The sequence below is a fragment of the Pogona vitticeps genome, chromosome 5 (genome assembly GCF_051106095.1).
Source record: "Pogona vitticeps strain Pit_001003342236 chromosome 5, PviZW2.1, whole genome shotgun sequence".
Classification (NCBI taxonomy): Eukaryota; Metazoa; Chordata; class Lepidosauria; order Squamata; family Agamidae; genus Pogona; species Pogona vitticeps.
The window spans coordinates 24342501-24365131 of NC_135787.1; the positions used below are offsets into that span (position 1 = coordinate 24342501).

At 38.8% G+C, this 22631-nt stretch overlaps 1 protein-coding gene across 5 annotated transcripts in view; it reads right to left on the bottom strand.

Annotated features, from left to right (window-relative positions):
• Positions 1-22631, bottom strand: part of LEF1 (lymphoid enhancer binding factor 1) — a 131490-nt gene that overhangs the window by 37941 nt on the left and 70918 nt on the right. For 3 of the 5 annotated variants that reach the window (XM_020796390.3, XM_078376569.1, XM_020796391.3), the window contains 3 exons: positions 17919-18051; positions 5528-5618; positions 1078-1161 (listed from right to left, as the gene is read on the bottom strand). In XM_020796390.3, the coding sequence (XP_020652049.1) occupies positions 1078-1161; positions 5528-5618; positions 17919-18051 (308 nt within the window). The remainder of the gene's footprint in view (positions 1-1077; positions 1162-5527; positions 5619-17918; positions 18052-22631) is intronic. The other 2 variants (XM_078376570.1, XM_073001827.2) reach the window with 1 other exon arrangement.

The following is a 22631-nucleotide window of genomic DNA, read 5'->3' on the forward strand; positions in this document are numbered from 1 at the left end:
CTTCTTAAATTCTCTCATCCTCTCTGCCTGATTAAAATATGATGACAATATAACCTGTTGCACAATTTGTGAAAAAAAAAACAGAGAAGTAAATATTAGCTGCTTTAAAAGCACACTAAATTGTTGTTTTGGGGAAAGTTGTTTGTACAGCTAGGAATTTGTGATGGATGGTTACCAACTAATCAGGGAATAAAAGGCTACTGAAGACAGGAAGAGAATCAGAATGGAAGAGAATCAGAATGGAATCCACATCAAGACTGCTGACTTGTATGCCTGCATAAATTGGTTTTGGCAGTGTGTTTTAAATCTGTAAAATGTGCAAGTGTTCACCGCAGTCTTTGGATACAGCAAGCACAGCACTTAGATCCCATTTTTCCATAGCACAGAAACATGACATAGAATGATGCAAAAGTATGCCACTGCCAAGTCCCGGTTAGTGCTGCTTGCTTTTGCACCAAGAATAGCATACCACGATTACAGATACAACCATGTGTACACAGCTTCTTTTGCCTGTATTTTAGAACAGGTTGGGGCTTGGAAATTTCCTTACAAGTGCTGCAAAGAGCAAAACACCAGTGGGGAGAAAACAAGGCAACTCCAGCGAACAGGGATGACTGTATATTAAATTAGTGGTTATATAAAATGATGAACATGCTGTTTAGATTACTATAAAGTATAATAATAAAAAGGTATAAAATATAATAATTTATTTTATTTTATTTATAATATAAACCAACTCTCTTCCATGAAAACTCAGAGTAACATACTTGAGGTTCCTAAGAAACCATCCACCTAAACATCGACCAAAGCGAGACCTGCTTAGTTTCAGCAAGGCTGTTGTATCTTAGGCTTTCAGAGCACACTGAGCTTAAAGTACTATGGATTGAAGACAAGCTGTATACACACAGTAATATTACACATATAGATGTGCAGCTATAAAGATGCATTTCTGCTGACTGGGGGACAGGGTAAGGAGCAAGCAAAGGCATATCCCAGGATACAAGCAGGAGAGCAAATTGTTCCTTTAATTCCAGTGGTAACTCCTTAGCTGGTCAGTCATTCTGCACCTACACCTACCTTGACATGGAAGTGTCGACTGAAAGTGAGGATGGGTAGGGCTGCCTGAATCCACTTGACATGGGATATACAGGCTGACCTTGCCTGAGGTCACAGAAGAAAGGAACCCATCAATTATACTGTAACAGAAGTGAACCTGACTTTTAACCAAACACCAAAGATGCGATAACCTAGGTAACAAAGGGAATATATTGCATTCTAATTCCAAGTTCTGTTGATTTCCTGGTAGTATTTAAGAGAAAAATCATTACTCTGGATTTCTCAAAGATTTGTTTGAATTGCACTTTCTGTAAAATGGATTAAAATTAACATGATTTTTTGAAAAATGTCTTCTTACTGGACTTTCTATAAAATGGATTAGAATCACCTAGAATTTATTTGGTGAATGATGAGATACAGTATATCAACAGCCTTTTGTTTGCCTAGGAGATTTTGGAAACAATCATTCTATGAGGTTATGGCTTGTATACTGATGGTCTTCAATTAGAAATTCTGAACACCTCAACAAATTAGAATTTCTATAATACATTTTGAGAAAACACATGGCAGACAAAATTGTATAAGGTTTGCATAAATTTGCAGGGTGGACCGGGCGATACAGTGGGGTCTTGACTTAAGAACGGCCCAAGTTAAGAACTTTTTGACTTAAGAACCGCTCTCATAGGAAAATATTGACTTGACTTAAGTACTTAGATTTGAGTTACGAACTGAAAAAACCCACGTGGGAGGCAGGGAAAGTGCAAAATGTGAACTTTCAGTTAACTGTTGGCCAGTGAAAAGGGTGCCTGTCTGCTTCCTCACTCCTCCCAGAGTTTAGAGAGTGGATTGGGAGACAGTCTTCGGACTGCCTGGTACTGTACTGCCTGGACTGTATTTTCCCTGCCTTCCCTGAACCTTTCTTGACCTAAGAAAAAAAGAAACAAAATATCCCCCTCTAGTGGTCAAAGGCAGAATAGCAGCTTCCCATTAGTTTCTATGGACGGAAAAGAGCAGATACGGATCAAATGGTTTTCAGTGCATTCCTATGGGAAATGCAGATTTGACCTGAGAACTTTTTGACTTGAGAACCGCCTTCCAATACGGATTAAGTTCTCAAGTCAAGACCCCACTGTAATTCTAGTGAAATTAATAGATACAGTACTTATCTCTCAGTTTGCAAATGCATGAAAAATAAATAGCATCTTACGAGGCACAAGCTATTTTCTATTTCATTCTGAAAATTGTCACATCAATGTTTCCTGGACTGTTAGTCAGGATACTTCAGAGGACAGACACTGGCAGGTTCTGACTCAGAGCTTCCTCAAACCATTCATCGCCTGAGAGAAATTATCCTTGTTTCCTTGTCTGAGAGATAAATTGCTCAAACTATCCACCCACACAAACACTGTCTCTAGAGCCTCCACTCTGCAGCTATTAATATTACCTCTAGTCATATAGAAGCTATTTCAAATCTACTGCTACCAGTAATGTCTCCAGGGATTGGTGAGGGACAAAGCTTTGGGCAGAGCACACGGATCCAACCCCCTCCCCTTAAATAAATGGAAGAGTGGAGGACAGGCAAACAGAGAATTTTTAGGGTGAATTTAATGCTCTTGGATTCTTTAGGTAAAAAAAAAGGAAATCTATGACTTTCAAGGCACTCCATTCCCAGCTTGGTGTACTCATCATCATCATCTTAGAACTGCAGAGCTGGAAGAGACCCTATGGATAAATGAGTCCAGCCCGTATCAAGGCGGCACAGTGGTTAATCCAACTCTCATTTACCTACACTACAGAGTTACCCACCGGTTCCTTCACAAAAGGAAATACCCGAGTTTGGTGCACTTAGGAGCCAGTGAGGACAACCATTGCTGTTCGTTTCCCAGCCCCCTGCCTGATCATGTCCTCCTGCAGCAGCACTGAGAGAAAAGTTTTTAAACTAGTAAGGACAGAGGTGTATGTGAACTAAGATTCCTGAAGCAGACTGGTTTGGGTGTCTCATGGAGAACAGCAACAGCCACTTCTCCGGCAGCTAAGGAAGATTTATGAGTTTCATAAAAGTTTAATATCAGCGGCTTTCTCCCTCACTCTTTTCTGACAAAACATTATCTTGTTAAGAGTCTTCCTTTTCCATGGCTACATACATATTTTTTTTCTGAATCTAACTGGGGAAGACTGGGATGGTCATCCTTCTGCATTTTATCTCAAAGTAAGCAGGGTAGGGTTTAAGAAAAGCTAAATATTTCTTTGTACTTAAAGGTAAATATATACACTCGACTCAAACGCAAAACATGAAACCTTGAGAGAGCAAAAAACAAAACCACTTTGGTTTGAAGTTCCAGTCTTCTTCAAAATGCCATATCCCACTAGGGCAAATTGATTGCCTCAAATACTTTGAACTTTTTCTGCTTAGTTTACATTGTCTTTTCCTCCAGCTTGCATTGATGCAACTTCTGAGCAGGATTTAACACACTTAAGTAGCAAAGTTCAGAGAGAATAATTGATCTCCTCTTGAAAGACTACGCTCAATTCTATTCAAGCAGAGCTATTGATTGACAGATTTAATGTTTTAAGGAACTGGCATTTTCCAAAGCTGCTGGCCCTTTATTATGCTCACCATGACAGACTTCACACTTAAACAGAGCTCCACGTGTATGCTGTAGGGAGAGCCACTGCACCAATGTGAGGGCGCTAGAAATCAACATTATCCATCTTATAGCACATTTTTAGCTGGAGAAAGCAGAGCAGAAGAGCAATTTATGCTAGACATCATCTGGACTATCAGCATTTTTTCATGATTCATCCTCTTTGCGGGGAGGACAAAACATATTGAATAAGTATTTGGAACAAAATGCCAACACTTAAAAGCTGGAATGGAAGCCACAGTAAACCACCACAGTGAAAAGGCACAGCAGTATTAAAAGAAAATGTGTATTACATAGTCTGCTTGTTAAAATACATCTCTAATTACAAGGTTATTTTGTAAATTTGCAATGTTTTTTTTCACATGTGTTGCAGGCAGTAATTTTGCTGGTATTTTCCAAAATATTTATGTAAGTTAACTCTAAGATTAGGGCCCATCCTGATAAACTACAGAGAGCTGGCAACTGAGGAATTTTCCTATCTGTCCTCCAAAGTCTACCAAAATGATGATACAATCATTCCAGCTTTACAAATCCAAAGGAGATGTACTGATTACCCATTGGGTGTCCAACTGTACAGCAGGACTGGGAAACTTCTGGCCCTCCAGATATGACTGGATGACAGTGCCTATTATCCCTAACCATTGGCCATGCTAGTCCTCTGCTAGAGCCAGTAGGAGTTCTGTTTGAACAATATCTGGAGGGCTGTATATTCCCAACTGCTGCCTCAAGGAATATGATGTTTTAGCTCACCACACTGAAAATGTGACCATTTATTTTATTCTGTATTTTTCTCTGATGTCTGAACCACATTCACACTAGATGACTTTTGCAAATTTATATTACTAAGAAACGTTTTCAAACTTAAATTAATACAATTTATAGTTAAACCACTGGTATAGCGCACTGGCTGTATCGCTCAGTGGTTTAGGTATTTGACTTTGGAGCTAGAGTTTGGGAGTTCAATTCCCCACTGTGCCTTTTGAAGAAGAGCCAGCCTGTCTACTTATGGGCAAGCTGCACAATCCCAGGATAGCCCTAGAAGAAGTGGTAAGCTACTTCTATGTATTCACCCCCTAGAAAAACTTGGAAAACTTCACCATAAATCTGAATCAACCCGACAGCACACAACTACTACAACTATAGTTAAATTTAATTTTATCTTTTAAAATTCTTTTAAGAAGTTTCTAAGTCTCTTTGAGTACTTTTTTTTTTAGTAAAAAGGCAACGTTTAAATGCTAGATAAATAAATGCTAAATAAATGCTAAATAAACCACTCAGCCAATAGCTTGCTTTAAACTCTTGACTGAACAGTCAATATAGTGAATGAATTATCTGGAATTTGACATGCTACCATAAACTAGCACTCTATTTAAGATGACCCATTCACCACATAAATGGCATGTTAACAGAGGTGAGCAAATGAGCTACAATTATTTAGTAACAAGAAGGCACTCTATACATGTTCAGAGTAATTTACTGGTTCAAGCCCTGAATTCTGCAGACATTCACAGCAAAGGTATAGTGAGTCCTGCATCCTCAAATCAGTCACGTTTGACACTAGGATTTGTGAATTGCACAGTATTTTGTTAATGAGAACACTAGTTTTTTTTATTCCAGATACTTACCTCTGAAGCCATCAGTATCGTATTAGAATCAGTTGACAGTTTGTTATATAACAAAGAAAATCACTACATTTTAAAAACTGTAAACATGTAAGAGATTCACATCTCAAGGCAAAAAAAGAGTTTCAACTCTTTTTTAAAGAAACACCCAACCATCGTGCAAGTACACCCAACCATTGTTCAGAAGCAACAGACAGTGCTTACCAGCCAAGAGGTGGAGTTATCTGCCCAACACTGCCAGGAGATAGGGGGTAGAAGGAGGGGATATCAGGACCTGGAGGATGCCTGGACATGCCTGTTAAAAAGCATATAGTGCACGTTGTCATTTTACCCAGCGCAACATAGAGACTATGGTAAGAACTCAATATATCAAACATAAATTAAGAAAAAAGAAAAATTATGCTGCCTTTTATTTACCACTTTTAAAAAATGATTCTATAACATGTTATTTCATCTGACCCACGCTGTGAACAGGGACAGGAAAGAGATTCACTGGATTTGCTTTTACATATGAAAATACTACCCGTTTTGGACCTTTTAAGACTGCCACTGTAATGGAATAAACTTTGCCACAGAAATCTATGTATTTGCAAAAGGGAGAAAGTGCATAGAATATCCATACATTTTCAAAGTCTATCTACATCCATACAAATACATTTTAAACTATGAAAAAATATGTACAGTAAAGGAATATATACAGTTGAAATATTTATATTTTAAAAAACCTATACATTTTGAAAAAATTCACATGAAAGTATGCACCAACTTTTGTGTGTGGTAGAAGTCTCACAACCCAATGTAGAAATGAAACAGCATGATATGCGGGTAGAGAAATGGACTGACAGATTTTCATCTCTACATCTATGAATGCTGACATCTTAACTACCTCTTGTTCTAGGAATTAAACCTCACTGCTTGACAGGAAAAGGGTAACCAAGGCACAAGATGCACAGACTCTCATTGAAGTCACAGGCACACAAAAGGTGAAGGAAAAATGAAAGCATTTTGCTCCTTGCCAAAATAATTTTTAGGTGCTAAAGCTGGGGTGTGGGCAAGTGTAAAAACTGCTGTATTATGATAGAAGAGGAGAATGCAAATGCAAAGGGTTAGACCAAGACTAATTTTCATGACTCAAAACCCACAGGACTTAAGTTTTGACTCACTAATTTCAGTGGCTTCAATGGAACCCAAGTTCAAATTAGTCTGGATTCTACCCTGTATCAACGTACAGCCAGGGGGTATGGTGATTCTGCCATCTTCAAGTGCCATGTATTTGTAAATACAGTGATATTGTGGGTTTGTATGGCTGTGTAGGTATAATTAATCAATATACATAGGCTGAGTACTGGAATGATTGGCTGATAAGTGACAATGTTGAAGACAAGGCGTAATTCTGATAAAGTGATGTGTTCAAAATGTGATGTGTAATGGCAATTAAGCAGCTTTGAAAAGTAACAGGTTACATTAGTAGTCTGGAATAGTCTGTGAAAGGGTTGCTTAGAGTGTCTGTCTTGAATTAATGAGGAGAAAAGGGTTAAGGAAATTGTGTGTTGTGTAGAATCTGTAGAAACAGCTACAGTAATTATACAGTTTAAAGATTGAAGAGTAGATTATAAGGGAGTTTGTGTGAATATGAAAAATATTATCTAAATTATCATTAACTGTCCACATCAGTTTAAACTACAGTATCTTATAAATTACCCTTTTCTGCTTTCCTTTTACCTGTATTCCCCAAATGAATTCTTTTTGTTTGATCTTGAGAAAAACTGTCCTCATTATTTATTTTTAAGTACTGTATAATCCTTAAAGATATTTAACAGTTAGAAAAAATGGAGTGTGTAACACCCATGTCAGCTCAGAAAATGCTGTACCAGAACTTGAAGAAGACAAAAGGTTACAGTTCAAGAAAACCTCTAGAGCGGTGCAACCTTCTAGAGCGGTGGTTCTTAACCTTGGGTTACTCAGGTGTTTTTGAACTGCAACTCCCAGAAACACCAGCCAGCACAGCTGGTGGTGAAGGCTTCTGGGAGTTGCAGTCCAAAAACACCTGAGTAACCCAAGGTTAAGAACCACTGTTCTAGAGAAGGAACAACTTGGGAATACTGAAATCTTGGACACCATGATTCTAGGAATACATCTTTTATGGGAACAGGTTGTTGTTGTTTTTTATGGTGCATTCAATAAAATTCACAATCCTACATGCTATCATTTGAAATTAATGTTATTACCTGGCAAATTATCCATTTCTGTTAAACATGGATGGTGCCCATATTCAGCAAATTTGAGTAAATTGGCAAATATGTCAATTTTGTGTAGTCGCGAAGGCTTTCATGGCTGGGATCTAATGGTTGCTGTGGGTTTTTCGGGCTCTTTGGCCGTGTTCTGAACGTTGTTCCTTCTAACATTTCGCCAGTCTCTGTGGCCAGCATCTTCAGAGGACACTCTGTCCTCTGAAGATGCCAGCCACAGAGACTGGCGAAATGTTAGGAGGAACAACGTTCAGAACACGGCCAAAGAGCCCGAAAAACCCACAGCAACCATGTCAATTTTGCATTTTACCACATTCAGATGATGAATTTCCATGAATTTCAATTAAAAATGAGCTGAAATGAAATCCCCACCCACCCATAATGAAATCAGCTACAATTAAATTAGATTATAAAATCTATTCACCAGCTTCCAAACGACAACAGCCCAAATCCTCTTGACATACAGTACAGTGGTGCCTCGCATAGCAATCGCTCCGTTTAGCGACAAAATCGCTTTGCGATTGCAAAAGTGATCACTTTGCGATGGTCCCTATGGACTATTTTCACTTTGCAATGATCGCAGGGAAGCGATCATCGCAAAGCCTCCATTTTCGGCCAGCTGATCGGCGGTTTCAAAATGGCCGTCGGGTAAACAAAATGGCCACCTGCTGTTTTCAGGCACGGATTCCTCACTTTAGAAGCACCGAAAATGGCGGCGCTATGGAGGATTTTCGCTCAAAGGTGAGTTTTAAGCCCATAGGAACATATTAATCCCGTTTTAATGCGTTTCTATGGGCTTTTTCATTTCGCTTAGTGATGCTATTGCTTAGCAGTGATTTTTTCAGAATGAATTAACATCGCTAAGCGAGGCACCACTGTATATCACTCCAGCCAGATGATATCATCACTCATCCATTCACTTTCAGGTTCTAACGCTCCATGGGGTTCCTTTTTCTTTTCCTGAGAAAACCTTCAGGAACCTTAAAATAGCAGGGGGAAGCCTTCAATGGCCACAAATCACTGCAGGATTGTTGCTAGCATGATTGGGACACTGGTTTGGTAGTGACTTTTGGCTACTAAAACGTCCCACCCACTCAATTCAGAGGCTCCCAAAGGCTTCCCAGGGCAAAAAAAGGAGAGGATGGAAAGTTGTACAAGAAGATTTCAGCCACTATCTGAAATCCTGTTGCTTAGTATAGCAAGTTACACTATAGTAGTCATGTTGAATAGGAAGTTGATAACTCATCTCATTCATAATTTCCATTAATTCAACAGGGTTACTCTAGTCACTACTTACTTTAGTATAGTTAATTACAGTTGGAGCAGGCCCACTTGAATCAATGGAATGTATGGACAAGATTACTTGCCAAATTCCAGTTGATTCAATGGGCCCACTCTTGTGCAATTTACTGTATTAAGCAACAGGATTCCAGCCTTGGAACGGTTACATGTCATGCTCCGAAGAGATAAGTCTTTGGGATGGTTGCAGCAAGAAGACTTGTGTCACCTTAAAGGGCTAATAGATTTGCTGTGGCATAAACTTTCACAAATCAGAATACACTTTGTTGGATGCACGGTCACCTCAGTATATAAATATATATTCACCCCTAGTACAAAGAGAAGGACAAATGCACACAAGTAGGTGCTTGTATTTTATCTATAGCAAAGACAAAAAGATCAAGCAGCGCATGATGTGGCCGGCGATGCACCATAATACTAAGCAAAACAAAAAACAAAAAACCCCACATGAATTCAAGATGTAATCACAATGTGTAGCTTTGTATCACCTAACCCTGACTGGTAAACAAGGAGTATAGCAAGATGAGGACAAACACACCTTACAATGTCCTGGAAGACTGAAGTGTTAATATCTTGAGTGAACACATGTTCAGCATCTGATTTGGGTCTATTTTTCCTCTTAAAGCTGACACAGTTCCATTTAGTCTCAGGCAACAGCAAAGGGCATAAATGATAGATGATATCCCTGTAGCGATCATCACAGGGTAAACGTCACAATCATATTAGAAGATAGGCGGATTATATTTTATAAAATTCTGTGGCATTGTTCCCAATGCCTTGATGACTATGGGTACAACTGAAATGTGTTTCATCTACAAGCAAGTTTTTTCTATTGCCAGGTCTCTGTATTTTGCTAATTTCCCCAATTCATCGTTGTTGTTGTTGTTGTTGTTGTTGTTGTTGTTGTTGTTGTTGTTGTTGTTGTTGTTGTTGTTGTTGTTGTTGTTGTTGTTGTTGTTGTTGTTGTTGTTGTTGTTGTTGTTGTTGTTATGTGCTGCCATGCCATTTCCAAGTTATGGTGACATTTAGTTTTCTGGATATCGTCAGAAATGGTTTACCCATTCCTCCTTCCGGTAGTGCTTTGGGACTGTGCAGCTTGCAAAGTTCTTGCGGGTAGCAGGTTATCTAACCTCATCAGCCATCCAAGCCCTGGGTGATCTTGGCTGGTTCTTCTCCTGGGAGGTACACTGGGCATTTGAACTCTTACCCCCTAGCTGAGCAGCCACTGACTCCAACTCTCTGAGTTCTACCAGCTCAGAAATATAATTATTTATTTTATATAACCATCTTATTTATAGGCCACCTCTCTCCAGAAAAAGGGGACAAGATAATTAGATTGTAAGATTTGGTTATAGATGACAGATTATGTGATAGGCTCTGAACAGTAGCTGAAAGCAAGTAAATATGTGTCATAGCCCATTGTTTTAAAGGTATGTTTAAGCCCCAGGCATTAAGGAACTGTGGAACTGCTTTACAGAGTGTTCCACAGTAATGCAATGAAAACGAGTGAAGAATTTGACAGAACATCATCCACGTATCCCAGAAAGAAATAGGAGCTAAGAAGACGCAAAGTCACTCTGATCCTCAGGCACTTTCCATATGCTATAGATTATTATTCCCATTATACCTTTCATGAGATGGCTGGACAGTGTCTGCAAAGCAACCAACATGAATTTGACACAACTCCGGGAGGCAGTGGAAGATAGGAGGGCCTGGCGTGCTCTGGTCCATGGGGTCACGAAGAGGCGGACACAACTAAACGACTAAACGACGACGATACCTTTCATAGGTTATAATAACACCTCAGTATCGGGGGAGGGCAGGGGTGAAATAGGGGGCTATGTTAGCCTCTTTGTGAGTCCTAGCAGTATTCATATCATTGGTCTGTAACTGTTGTAAATAAAAGGACAAATTGCCAAAGCCTCAGTTACAGACGTTGAGACATTATCAGTGTTTACATGCCTCACAGCTTAAGTCTATATTTGTATTAGTGGTATAAAGTACTGTGACAAATCCCCACTTTTCATTTCATAAAATGCTTCCCACTTTCTTTGAAAGAAGTGGTTTCTGTAAATTTTTCATGGAATGAGAGTAGAAGACCTTTCGTGAGCAGTGATTTCTTCCTTACCTTAAAGCTTAACAACATTATGAGGTGGCTGAGGTGTAGATACAGGTTCTCAGAACAATCTTTGTGCTGCACTCAATAGCTTCCTGGGCTGCCTATAATTCTTAAAACCCCATGAAGCAAGTTACATCTTGATATTCCAAGGTCTTTCATGAAGGCAGAAGAAGCCCTGGAAATCCCCTACAGCATGCCTATGAGCTATATACAATTTTAATTTTGAATGTAAAATAATTTAAACCTTTAAAAACCTATTTTTATTTAAATGGACCATACAAGAAGCCTCTTAGGCTGCCTGTCCTTCCTCAAAGCCTTTGACAGAATACTAGGACATGTCAGTGCAACTGACAGTAACTTAAAGAAAAAAACAAATCAATGACACAATCAACATTTCACATACTCTATAAACTGCATCCTGGGCTGTCCATACTTTCATGTCTTCCCAAGAACTTTCAGAAAGTGCAGCAGGTGGTGGGGCTTTGAAAAACAACATAAGAATTGTTTTAAGCAAGAATATATGCACTTGACCCAGTCGCTAATTAATGTTATGAAGCTTTAAGGTAAGCATGAAGCTCCTATGTCCCTATGTTCAAAATTTTCACAGATGATTTCTTGTTGCCTCTCCTCACAGTAAAAGGCTTAAAAATAGTGGCCAGAATGATCAGGCCAATGCTGATTGAGCTCTGAGATTTGTTATTTATAAAATTTTATATTCTTTGAGACTTTTAATAAACTGGAGCTTCTTCAACTGGCCTGTAACATCCTGCAGACATCCTGTAACATCCTCCCTCTGACTGGGGAGAACATAAGGCCCCAAAATAGACTGCACAGAAACGCATACTGTCAGAATGCCAGTATCTGAAACAGCAGGATACTCCCATTTATCTCATTTGTGACCTCAGGATATAAACTAGAAGAGAAGGCGAGTCTCTGATATGTATTTCTGAATGTCTGTAGAAGTTTAATGAGCAAGTTGTGCACTTTCTCTGCATGGTCTAGAAATACTGGCCTATAAAATGTTGTTTTGAGAGTGTTGCATCTCAGTCTTCCATATATAAACCAACTTGTTTGCAATAATAAGCACAACACTCCTTTTGTTAACCTCTTAGACTGTAATTACAATTGATTTCAAGGCTGCAAATGCTACCTGACCAACCCTATCATAGACAGAGTGAGATGTCATCCTACACAGATAATGAGTAGTGTGAAGGGGGCAGGATGCAAGTGCGCTGGCTATTCCCCTCTATTGGAAGACAGAATGATGTGTTATTCACAGTCTGCCTTGTATCACTTAAAGTTAGCCTACTATCCTCACACAGGGTGAAAGGTGCTGTCCCATCTAGCAATACCTAAGCAAGATCCATATTATGTACGCAGAATGACAGGACCCATCTTGTTCTTCACTCAAGTAGCAAAATGCCTTGAGCCAGCCCTGAAATGTTAGCACATTCTGTATGGCTGGTTTTAGAATGCAAGTAATGCAACTTCCTGACAAACTCAGCTTAAGCATGAAGACAGAAGCCATATGTGAAATTCTAATCTGTAGGGAAACCACCAGGAGTGCACACACTCTTTCTGCAGCACTGAAATGTTAGTGACTGTACATCAATGCACCATTTAGTAATACTATTGAAGTATCCCTCAAAAGTTGGAGGTGACTTAAGTAAGTTTCCCCAGTGATTGCAGAAATGGATCACATATGAGGATGCCACAGATCAGAGAAAGAGTTCCTAAAATAAGGCTGAATCTTCTGCCTGGTTCAGTAGGAGATTAAAGATGGTAACAATATCCTGAGGTAAATTAAGAGCACCATTGTTTGTGCCTCTGTAGTATGCAGAGGTTTTGATAGGTTGTCCTCCAAAGAAAAGATATACTGCACCTTCAAGTAGAATATTTTGCTAAGCACATTGAGCTGCAGAGGCCTTCATACAAGAGTCCAGTTCTGTCATAAAATGACTTATTAGGTTGGATTCTGTATTTATTTGTGGTCTGCATCGTTCTGTGACATACCAACCACCCTGCTTTACACTGCTTGATGCTTTGGTCTTGAGAATACACATCAATTTCCTTCTCTCTGTACTAGGATTTTTATATATATCTAAATACCTACCCACTCTGGTGACTGCTTCATGAATCTGGTGGAATAGGCTCTCAACCAAAAAAAAGCATATGCCACAAGACTTGTGGATTCTAAATTTCATGGCTGATTTTCACTCTGATGTAAAAAGGGGAAAAAGAGGAAGAAGTTATACAGCCCATAAGTGATAGAATAGTAGTACTGTATTGCAGGAAGCTTAACTCCCCCCCCCCCACTTAAAGTGCCATTGCAAGTAAGACTTGAGAACTATTCAGAAATGAAACATATAAGGAGGGGCTACAGAAGGAGAAAGCAGCCGTTCCAAAAAAAAAGGCAGCACAGGCCAGACTTATTAGATTAGGTAAATTGCTGCTTGTACATTTTCTGTGGTTCCCTCATGATTCACAGATTTTGGAAACTTGCTACCACAGAGGATCGGTGGTTAATTAAGAATCATTTTCAGGCCTGCAATGGTCACACTTGATATGATTCATTTGGCTTCTGATTGTCACTCCAGCTTCAGCTAAGCTCCTCATCAAGTTGACTCTTGTGGGCGCCAAGGTCAGGCTTTTGTACTGGTTAGTATTTTCGTAGTGCGGTTAGGAAGTCCCACTGGAAATGATCCATCAACTCGTCATTCCCAAGAACATCAAAATGCTACAAACTGCAAAAACCACCTCAAGGATTAAAGCTAATCCTAGTCCCAGATGAGCCCTTTGGTTTTCACGCTGTTACCTAAATCTCATGCCCCAAGGAGGCATACAGAATTATGGTCACAGAGACCATTAAGCCATTGATTTATTTAGTCCATTAGAGAAAAAGTGAGGCAAGAATTAAAGGTCTCATTTTACATGTAAAGCCCTCTGTTCTTGGTGAGAGGAGTTACAAGCAACAAAGTCTTCTCGAAAAACTAGATGGCAACCTTTCTTAAGAACTGCAGTATGACCAGATGAACCATTCAGCTAGTTAGGAGCCTGCTGGCACCCAAATGGCAAGCAGGCCTCCATCTTGTTTTTCAGAATCTGGCCTTGTTCTACTTTGTGCCCCCCCCTCCTAACAGCTGCACAACCAAGAATGTATCTGAAATACAGGGTTTAATCTTGAAAAAAGCAAGAAATACACACCTCATTTGGATATTTCTATTTTCTTCCCTCTTTTGTGGAAGGAAAGCTACTCCTATCATCTTCTTTACTTTACTTTATTTTACTTTGATTTATACCCCTCCCCTCTATACCAGATCTACTCAATCTTCATTAATTGACTAACTGACTGAATGACAGACAGACTGATTGATTGTAATCAGGGATGGGAAAAGTTTGGTATTTTGGACCTAAACATTTTGAGAGATGAATACTCAGCTTGCGGGGGGGGGGGGAGGCAGCAATGTGCAGACTGCATAATTAAATAGTAAACCATTCAGAGAGTGCTTTAAGAGCTGCGGGAGGATTGATTTATAAGCAGCACACCTTTTTTTGCCTTTGCTTTAGTCCAAAAAAGAAATATTTCCAGTTTCTGATGCTAGTACTGTTATTCCATCATTTAAGATTCCATAAGAAGACATCTATGCTCCTTCACAGCTAACAGTTACAGTACTCAAATGGAATTTGTAAGCATCACTACCATATTATAATCAGGAACAGAAAGGATAAATGTTAAACTTGTTCGGTGAAAAAAATCCATAAAATGGTGATTACCAAAACTGCTCTTTTTTTAAAAAGCTCCAAATCACAAAACATTTTTTTTTTGGCCTTTAATTATGGCATGTGCTATTAAATCAAACCTCTGACATAAAGGATCAGGTGTTTAACTGATCACATGTTATTTGCTGGCTCATGGTAGATAACAGTACTCCTGAGCTGCCAACAAATCTACTACTGCTTAGAAATGTGATGGTCAGCCTTCAGGATAGCAGGTAGCAGGCAGCTTCTCTTCATTTGTGCAGCCTATATTGACCCCAAATTTGCTGGAACACTGCCCAAGTAAGAAAACATAGGCTGAAACCCTGTTGTTGAATGAAATAAGCTGCAACTCCTCTCCAAGTTTCATTGATTTCAATGGAGCCACCAATGCAAACAATCAGTGGCTGAAAGTCTACTGCTTCGTACAGTAAACTGCAACGAGAGGAGGCCCAGTGAAGCAGTGGGGATTTGGTGAGTCAAATCCTCTGTAAGATCCATTGATTTACTGAGCCAATTCTACTTGCAACTTAGTATACTAAGCAATAGGATTTCAGCCAGTATATCAGTTTAATGTATTCTGGAAGGCTTTTACGGCTGGGATCCGATGGTTGTTGTAGTTTTTTTGGGGACTGTTTGGCCAGACACAGAAACTGGCAAAACGTTAGGAAGAAAAACCTTGGGAACACAGCCAAACCTCCCGAAAAACCTACAACAACCATCAGTATACCAGTTGTTTGCCTTCCAACTGTTCCATACCACATACAATTTATTACAGAATTTTAATTGGGTATTACACAAACAGTTTTTACCATAAAGATTTAGGGTGACTCTCTTTTAAAGCTGTGGTTCCCAACCTTGGGTCCCCAGATATTATTGGACTGCAATTCCCAGAAACCCTGGCCAGTACAGCTGACAGTGAATGTTTCTGGCAGTTTTAGTCCAAGAACATCTGGTGACTCAAAGTTGGGAATCACTGCTTTAAAGGAAAGTTTATACTAATGGGATCCTGTACATAGAAAACAGGATAAGAAATATTTCTAGTGCTCAGAGTGATATGCCATCAGTCCACACGGTAAATGGAACTGAAACCAGTAGCGGGTAGGGCAAGAACCACCCCTTTCCCTCTTTCCTGCTCTCTTTCTCTCATCTCTTCTCCTCCTTTGATGAGAAAATGACAGATAATTCTCACCAGAGGTATGAATGTACCCCTAAAGTGGCTTTTGAAATTAGACCAAAAGTCACATTCTAGAGCCACAGACTGCCCCCTCCTTACATGACCCATTAGATTCATTTTTGTTCACTCACTGAAGTCCTCGGTTAACCCAACAGAACTTTCAGAGGCAAGTTGTTTCATTTCTTCCCTTAGGAAGAAGGAACGTAAGTAAAATCTGATTACAGTTTTCAGAAACTGATTTAAATAGCAACTTCAGAGAGTTGCACGGAATGAATTACAATTAAACGAGCAACTAAGATTGAACTACAGAGCCAAGTTCACAGAGTTTTGCCCCTTTCCCTATCACATTATTACCTCTGTTATTCAATATAATAAGAAAAAAATATATGCTATGAAATAATGAGCAACACTGAAATCCAGATGGTTTGCATGATGGTTAGAAGGTTGTAAACATGCAGAAACCATTGCACAAAATGAAAGTTTTACATTAGGGCTTGGTAAAAATATACATTTTGACAAAAAGTTGGTTAACTTTTATTACCACCACTAAATTTTTTAGAAGTGGTACAACCTCTCAGTCAGATATAATACTACTAATAATAATTGTGTGCCATCACTTATGGTGTCCCTTTCCAGGTGTCCCTTTCCAGGTTTTTCTAGATAGATAATACATAGAAGTGGTTTACAGTTTCCTTCTTCTGGGGGTGTCCTAGGACTGTGCAACTTGCCCACAACTACACAAGCTGGCTCTTTTCAGAGGAGGCACAGTGGTGAATCGAACCCCCAACCTCAGCAAGATAGCTAAAACACTGACCTATCTAGCCAACTATTAGTCAAACATGGTGATACAAAAATGAAGGATTAAGAATTTTTAAAACCCCATATAATGCTGAAACACAAATACCATAAGGTTCTATGTGCAGATACAAATGTTTACTATCTGAAGCAGTTATTATTGACAATAAGTGAACAAGTTAAAAAGAGAGAGAAGTACATCACTGCTGGTCAACGTATTAGACTTTCATTGTTGCTACATGTATTTCAGTGTGCAGGATGGTGAATGAACATTAATATTAATAGCCATTAATATGCTATTTTCATGCTTTCTGCAGAGGAAGGTATCTGTAAAGATATCTCATTTCAGCGCAACACAAAAGCCTAATTATTTTTACAACCTCCGCTTGAAGTTGCTATCATAATAACTATCTTATTATACAAGTCCATTCTGACTTATGGTAGGATTTTCTAGGTAAAGAGTACTCAACAGTGGCTTACCGTTATTTTCTTCTTAAGGCATTCTGGGGCTGTGCATCTTGCTCAAGGCTACACAAGCTGGCTCTTCTCTTGGGATGCATTGGGAAATTGAGCTCCCAACCTCTGGCTGACTCCCTGAGCTATCCAGCCAGCTTGGTGGCTACAATAACTTTATGAGGATTTTATGCAAGGAGTTCAATTATGTGATAATATTTAAAATTAAAATTAGCAAACTAAAACGTAAGTAAAAAAAAACTCACCTCATCAGGAGGTTGCTACTGATTATTTAAATACAGCTAGAAGCCTGTCTTGAAGTGAAAACCTAAAGTCTTGATTTCCTTTAAATGGACCTTACTGAAAGTATTAGCACATAGCATGGTTGGTAACTGAAAACAAAGTAGGGATAGGACCACTATTCAATTCTCTCAACCTAAATTGCCAGTGGGAAAACAAAACATGTCTCACACTGATACAGTACTTTAAAACAGCTGCACTGCATTTTTAATACAACAGGGGGAGCCAGGGACTTTAATACCGGTTTTGTAAGTTAAATCCATCAAGATAAAAAAAATACATAAGGAAAGCAAAAAAGGGTACACCAGGCATTTGGCTTCTTGATTAAGAGGGTTATTACAGCAGAACTGTTTTTTCTTTTCAAAGCAGGGTTCAAAGCAAAACACAGATGGTTACTCAATGAACAGGTTTTTCAATCAGTACGTACTATAAATGAAGGTCTCTCACCTTGTTTTGAGTTGACATCTGAAGGAAGGTGCGAAGGATGTGTCCCTGGAGAGAAGTGCTCGTCACTGTAGGTGATAAGTGGAGTGAGAGGGTGAACTGCATGGGAAGGCTGCACCACCGGTACTTTGTTTGACTAAACAGAAAAAAAACAAAAAGCATGGGTAGCCAATTGATTTGTCTTTGAAGTAAGATTGACATGTTTTTAATGCAGAGTGAAGTGCTGCATTAAACTGACCTGTAATATTTCCATTAGAACAGTTACTCTCTCTTTCTTTTTCTCAGTCTTAATCTCTCTCTCTCTCTCTCTCTCTCTCTCTCTCTCTCTCTCTCTCACACACACACACACACACACACACACACACACACACACACACACACACACACACACACACACACACACACACAAAGAGAGACACACAGAGACTCTCTCTTTCTCTCAAACATTGAAGACTGCACTACTCTTCTGCTCCAAGCATTTTGTTTTTAATTATCGTTTTCCACAAATCTACATAGCAAGGAAGTCACCACCTACTTAGAATTGCCAACTAGGGACCTGACATACACCATGCTTTTGTTACCTACCTGGGACTGGTGAAGGTGGTATGGATACCAAGCATCCACCAGGTATTAAAAAATGGCCAGTCATTCAGCAGAGTTGCTCAGTACACCTTGAAGAATAGTGGTCTCATGACCATGTCCAGAATGTCTCATTTTGGACTGCAACTCTCCGAAGACTTCAGCCATCAGAAAAAGAAGAAAAATGTTTCCCATTTCAAGTGGAGAGCTTGAAAAAGTGACTTTAAAAAAAGGCCACAACTCTTCAAATCTTCTAGATAGCACAGCCAACATCTACATGGGTTGGGAGACTCTGCCAGGTGTAGTCTAAGTAAATTGATAAACCTAATCTCCACAAACAGCAGGGTGGACGCAATGTCCACTGAAATCTAAAGGTAAGATTTGACAGTGTATCTATCTGCCTCATTATGAATAAACAGACATGGATGGCAATGGGAAAAGTATATAATAAGCCAAAGATGTGGTCAGGGGATCTAAAAGGTATATTACCAGGGAACCCACTCCCTTAATTCTAGCTTGCTTATAATAATTTCAACATTAATGAAGAAAATATTTAAATCTCAATGGAACCATACATATGGATGCTGCACAAGTATGTGATGCTAATGTCCATCAGCGTATTTTCTAATAATTTCTATTATCTGAATAACAGGATGTCAAAATATCTTACTGACTAGGACAAAATATCTTACTGCTAACCAGTTTACAAGTTTTTCAAGCTATCAAGACCATAGATATAATATATGCTATAAAACACAATATATGAGCAAGAGTTATGGTGCTGACAAGACACTGTCTTTGCATCTCAAACTTATATTTTTGCTCACAGTCCTACTCCCACGGAAGCTCTTTTCCAAAGCAATTTGTCCCAGAGTGCTGACTTTCAAGTAATATTTTATGAAGCTACAAGAAATAAATTGTGTACACTTCCCACTATTCTATTCTGAAGATTCCCAGTACTATTTTAATGTTTTTCTTTCAGGTTTCCTCACTCTTTTCCATTCACCCCAGAAGTTATTGTGTTGTTATTACTGGACCATTCACTGAAAGTCGTGCTTAAACTCTGCCGCAAGAAGAAAAAAATCAATTTAATATACAAAAATACCACCATAAATAGAAATACGGTATGTTAAAATGTTTAGGTATCATAGCTACCCCTATCCAAATAATCCTGAGATTTATGCTAAAACAGAGCTCATGCTGCATAACTATGTTCAGTAGGCTCTGAATACAATTTAAGATATATAGTCATTCTATTGCTACAATCTCCTCAAACTGAAGAAATGATGGAGTTACCAGAATAATTCTCTCCCTCTGCCCAAAATCTAAGTCTATATAAAACATGAAAAATATTAGAGTCTCATTTACATAATTACAGTATCATTAGCATTTTAAATTTCTTTTTCTGTAGAGGAGGTATCAAGAGGAGGAAAAAGCCAAACCGTATACATTTTGCCAGACTCGGACTGGAAATCCATTCAGCAAACACTGTGGGCACAAATATAAAATCATTGTGAATGTGTCTATGATGGGTATTCAGACCAAAATTCAGGTATCATTCCTAGAGCATTTCAAATATCTAAAATACTGGGAATTAAAGAGGAATGGATTTGTTCACTGATCAAGTTTTATTTGAAAGCCAGTCTGAGTTGTTGTTTTTTAAAATGTTAGGCCATATTTAAAATGCAACACAAGAAAAACAGCTGTGTATAAAAAGCCTTTTTAAGTTAGAATGGATAAAAACAAAGCCAGTGTCATATTTCCTGCCTACTTTCCTCCTCTGCCTACTTCCTCTTGTTTTCAGAGCACCACCTTAAGGAACCTGCATTAGCAAGTGGTATCATCTTAATGTCTGACCTATCCCTCCAGTCATATAGCTCAGAATCTTCTGCATGAATTTTTGCTAAATTATGCCATCCTTGCTCTCCTCTTAATTTTACGGTTTTCAACACAGATTTGCTTTCCTGTGGGAAGGAGATAAGAACCTGAGGATTTTAATTTAAGCTTTGGCCTTGTCTTATATTTTGCAAGAGGAAGAGAGTGTGTGAGCAGGAAAGAAAAAGCAGTGCTTCTCATAGGTGTTTTAAAGCCAACAAGCATTAGGGCCATTATTTGTGACCAAATAATAAAAGCAATATGATTTCCCATTAAGCTATATGAGTCAGCTACCAAGAACAGTACTTCAAACTGCTACACATCTCTCCCTTTTTCAAAGCACACAAATTGAATACAGTACTATGATTCAAACTCTACATGCATCAGTTCCCTGGGAAGATATCTACAGCACTATACTGTATTGGCATCAATAGCAACACTGATATAGTTTAGTATACTTTAAAATATTTCAGAGACAAAGAAACACATTAGAAGATATACAAAGCATTCGAGACAGCTCTAATAACTTTTTGAAAACAGAAATCTTTGGAAACTTGTTTTACAGTTATACAAGTAGAGTGGTGGGGAGGGGGGAACACAGGCTCAAGCTAGCCCCTGAGACTTTATTTCCAACATCAACCCCCAAAGCATTTCCTGTCCCCAATAATGCACTTGAACTGTTTATATCTGCATGAACAGACATTCCCACAAAAGGGCTCTTTCACCTTCTTGCCTCTCTGCATGAGCAGCAGAGTTCTCCATTTACTTTCTTTGGCTGCCTATCTTGGCTCATGCCGGATGAAGGTGTGTACTGAAAACACAGCTAAAATCTGTTCTTGACCATTTAAGGGAAGATCAAATTCAAAACCCTTGGTCCACATTTCAAACCAGCCAGGAGCGAGTGCGCAGCCAAGGCTGCCGATTTTTGCTCAGTTCAAATATAAGGCCTGTTCTAAAATTCCCTCAGCAACAAAACTGTACCATACTTTAAAACAATGACAACAGGTAGACAGAAGCAATAATGTGAATAATAATGCAGTTTTTTAAATACAAGCCTATATTGGCAGTCTCCCTCAACCTGAATTTCTCCAAATGGCTTGCAGTTCCCACATTCCCAGTCACTGGCCATGCTGTTTGGGGTGCGCAGGTTCAGTACTCTTAAACATACCAGACTTAATTACTAGTATGTTTAAGAAAGCTGCCCTACAAATATAATTTCAAGGGTTGCACTGAAAATTGTATAATTATATATATCATTATATCACTTAATCTATGGTGACAATGATAATGAACAATGAGAAAGAAAGTAATAATTGCTTATGTAAAATACACTTGAGACCACTTGTGTAAGTATTTAGCAATATCCATCAGCCTTCCTTTGCAGTTTGACACTGTTTATATTAGGCGAGCCTGTATTACGGTTTATTTTGACACCAACATTTCCTAAATGGTAGAAATCAGTAATCTGGGTAAGCAAAGAAAAAAGAAAAGAAAACTTTATTGGCACAGAGCCTTTTGCAAGAATGTACTTCTTCTAAAAAAAAGGAAAGGAGCAATTAAAGGGGCATGCATATAAGCCCACAAAACTATGCAAACAGTGACATCTTAGGTTTAATATGAACATATTAAATTCTCAGCACCTTTAAGAATGTGTTTTGAATTCACCGAAGTGATAGAATAGTTCCACCAATACCACCGTTAAAACAAACAAGAACGTCAAATTGCTTTTATCCAAGGAGAGCAGGAGGAAGATATATTTATTATAGAATGAGTATGAACAATTTGAGCCATCACATATATGGCTGTTAATCATTTTTTGCATGATGCAAGCAGGTTTACAGCTTCATAGGCCAGGATCCACTGGCCAGTTCTTTGATAGAATTGCTTCCACCCATGGAAAAGAGAGGGGTTGATTTCCTCGTCTCTGCATCCCTTACTGCATGTGCAAAAGCAGATCCAGAACAGGGCTGGGAAACCTTGGAAACCCTTGTTGGGGCAATGGAAAAGACTGTGTGTGAGGCTGGAATCGATGGGAGAGAAAGTTTCATCATGATATGAGGTGCCTCCGAATAAAAACTAGGAATTAAACCACAACAGGTATATTGGGGGGGGGGGAGGGGACAGATTTAGTTGTATAATCCAATGGAATACAAATCACTCACCATCACCTTTACAAGATTTGAAGTAATGTTATGTTCTGCTTAAGCCATGGTACATAAATTGTCTTATTACTTACACTACATGTCTCTTAATGTATCTATC